The sequence below is a fragment of the Microtus ochrogaster genome, chromosome 6 (genome assembly GCF_000317375.1).
Source record: "Microtus ochrogaster isolate Prairie Vole_2 chromosome 6, MicOch1.0, whole genome shotgun sequence".
Classification (NCBI taxonomy): Eukaryota; Metazoa; Chordata; class Mammalia; order Rodentia; family Cricetidae; genus Microtus; species Microtus ochrogaster.
This window is the reverse complement of record NC_022013.1, coordinates 86458229-86460770: the sequence shown is the minus strand read 5'-3', so window position 1 is coordinate 86460770 and position 2542 is coordinate 86458229. Positions and strand designations below refer to the sequence as shown.

At 43.3% G+C, this 2542-nt stretch overlaps 1 protein-coding gene across 1 annotated transcript in view; it reads left to right on the top strand.

Moving 5' to 3' along the window:
- Positions 1-272: 272 nt before the first annotated feature.
- Catspere (catsper channel auxiliary subunit epsilon) overlaps positions 273-2542 on the top strand; it is a 111701-nt gene continuing 109431 nt past the window's right edge. The window contains exon 1 of the mRNA XM_013346968.1: positions 273-374. Coding sequence (XP_013202422.1) covers positions 310-374 — 65 coding nt within the window. The 5' untranslated portion in view covers positions 273-309. The remainder of the gene's footprint in view (positions 375-2542) is intronic.

The window sequence follows — 2542 nt, the reverse complement described above, 5'->3', positions numbered from 1 at the left end:
TCAGTTACCAAGAGCTTGAGGCCAATCTGTGCTACAGGAGACTATATACGGGTGGGGGTGTGTGTGAATCATCTATAGTTTCACTTTTATCGGGCCAACTCGGATTTTTCAAGGTGCCGTTTTTTGAACTGAAAATTGGACTTATGTGTTCACCCAGTGGCTGACTTTCCGGAGACCCTGCGAGTCTTCCCCCTGCGCACGCTCACTCTCTCTCCCCCGCCTTGCGCGCGCACAAGCCAACTGGGACGTCGGAGCGTGCTAACTCGGCTGGCGCTGCAGAGGCGGTTGCTAAGAGGTGGAGTTGGCGCCATGTCGGCAGTGGCAGTGGCGGTGCTGCTGTGGTGGTTGAGCTGCTGCGGCTTGGCAGTGTGGAGGTAGAAAGATGCAGCCCGGGCCCCTAGCGTTGGAGATCCCGGCGGGGTGTCCAGCTCCCCAGCAGATGACCTGAGCTCCTCCTGGTGTCGTCCTCTGCAACGCTGGGTTTTGCAGAAGGGCGGTGGTACCCTCATGTTTTGCCTTAGATCATAAGGAAAATGTTATTTATATATATGGATAGATAGATGGATAATAGAGATACATACATACATACATACATACATACATACATGCATATGGCATATGTAAGGTCATTTACATGAAAGTATATGATGTGTTTTGAGTATATCCTCCCCATACCTTATTTTTTCCTCTTGGAGATTGATGTCCAGCCCCACCCCCCCGCCCATGAATTATTAAATTCTCCCTGTAGTTTTACTCCCCAAAGGAGAGCCAGAGATGACTAGGAAGGGTAAGGGAGGGGCATTTCACTTCTGACTTATTTTAAGAAATTGAAGCAGTGGTTTGGGAGAAACTACTTACCAAAATAGAAGTGCTGTATAAAGGTAAAGAGATTAATTCCCAAGTACTGATTTAGAGACCGAAGATGTTATGAAGTTCTGAGAGATCTTTAATGCAGGTTTGGTTGTTTTTGTTGTTGTCCGGTATTCAGTAATCACAAGCAAGAAAGGGATATCAAAATATTTTAGGTTTTAATGGGAGTTAAAATGCACTCTGAACTAGAAAAAAAAATCACATTCTTGGATTATGCTATATAACAATAAGTATTATCTCCCCAAAATAACATTTAACACGACCAACAAGAAGTCAAACAGCTGTAAACTTTGTTTTCTTTTTTTGTAAAGTTTTCTTTACAATGAGGAAGGGGTTCTCTTACACGTCACGTGACTGGTGAAGGTACGAAAGAGTGGCCGTAGGCTAGCATGATGGTGCACAGTGAGCCCCAGCACACAGAGGGCCAAGAATTCAAAGCAAACGTAGGCTAAGTAACTCTGTAAAAATATTTTTTTAATTAAAAATCGAATACAGGGGTTAGAAAGGTGGTTCAGTGGGAAGGAGCACCGGCTCCTCTTCCGAGTACCCTGCTACGGTTTCCAGCCCACTGACTTCTTACAACAGTTTGTAACTCCAGTGCTAGAGCATTTGGCGCCCTCTTCTGTCCTCCGCGGGCATTGCATGAATATGCTGTACAGACGTAGGTAGGCAAAACAGAATACATATTTAAATACAAACTATCTTATATTTTAAAAATTAAATGTAAGAAAGAGTAGTCATTGAAACAGATCCGTGAAAAGGAGCAGCAGTATTGTGTTCTGAATTTTTAAAGCCTTCTTTTCACAGTGAAGATAACGTTTTGTGGGTTGAACGCAGTCTTAAATTTAGAGCGCTCAGCACACGCTAACAATAAGTCGCCGATGAGAGTTTGAGAGTGTTAAAGATGGCCTGTGACCTCGGGAAATTTATGAGCTCTATTGAATTTTTGTTTGTTTGTTTTGTCTTGGACACCGGAGAAGTCACCAATGATATTTAAAGCACTAGATAGCAAATATATTGGATGTTTCCTAGCAATAAAATCTATGCTGTATCTTCTGAGACCTGTGCCTTACTAGAGGACAGCACTCTGGGTGTGGTTCCATGATGATAAAAATGTATTTACTGGAAGGTTCGCTTTGACTCCCGGGCTACAGTAAGTCATCCCTGGTCACTATATTCACCACTAAAGGAATGCTAAAGTCCAGTTCCACGTTAGTGGAAAAAATGTTACAGAATACCTGAACTGTACTTTTAAAAATATTCCGTGTGTGTGTGTGTGTGTGTGTGTGTGCAAGTGCTGAAGCAGAGTGGTTTGGGGAAGAGGGTTGGGTAAAGTAGGAATACCACATAAATGTAAGGAAATATAATTCCTATATGAAATACTGGTTTGGAGAATGACAAGCCCGTGCTGCTATGCTAAGGCATTGTCCACCTTTGTTTAATTTGCTTAGTTAACTATTGATTTAGAGACGAAGTCTCACTGTATAGCCCTGGATGGGGTGGAAATCGCTCTGTAGACCAGACTGACCTCAAACTCACAGACCTCCATCTGCCTCTGCCTCCAAAGACCTCAGATTAAAAGCAAGTGCCACCTGCCCAGCCACTGTCTACTTTTTTTTTCTTTTCTGTTTTTGGTTTTTCAAGACAGGGTTTCCCTGTGTAGCCCTGGCTA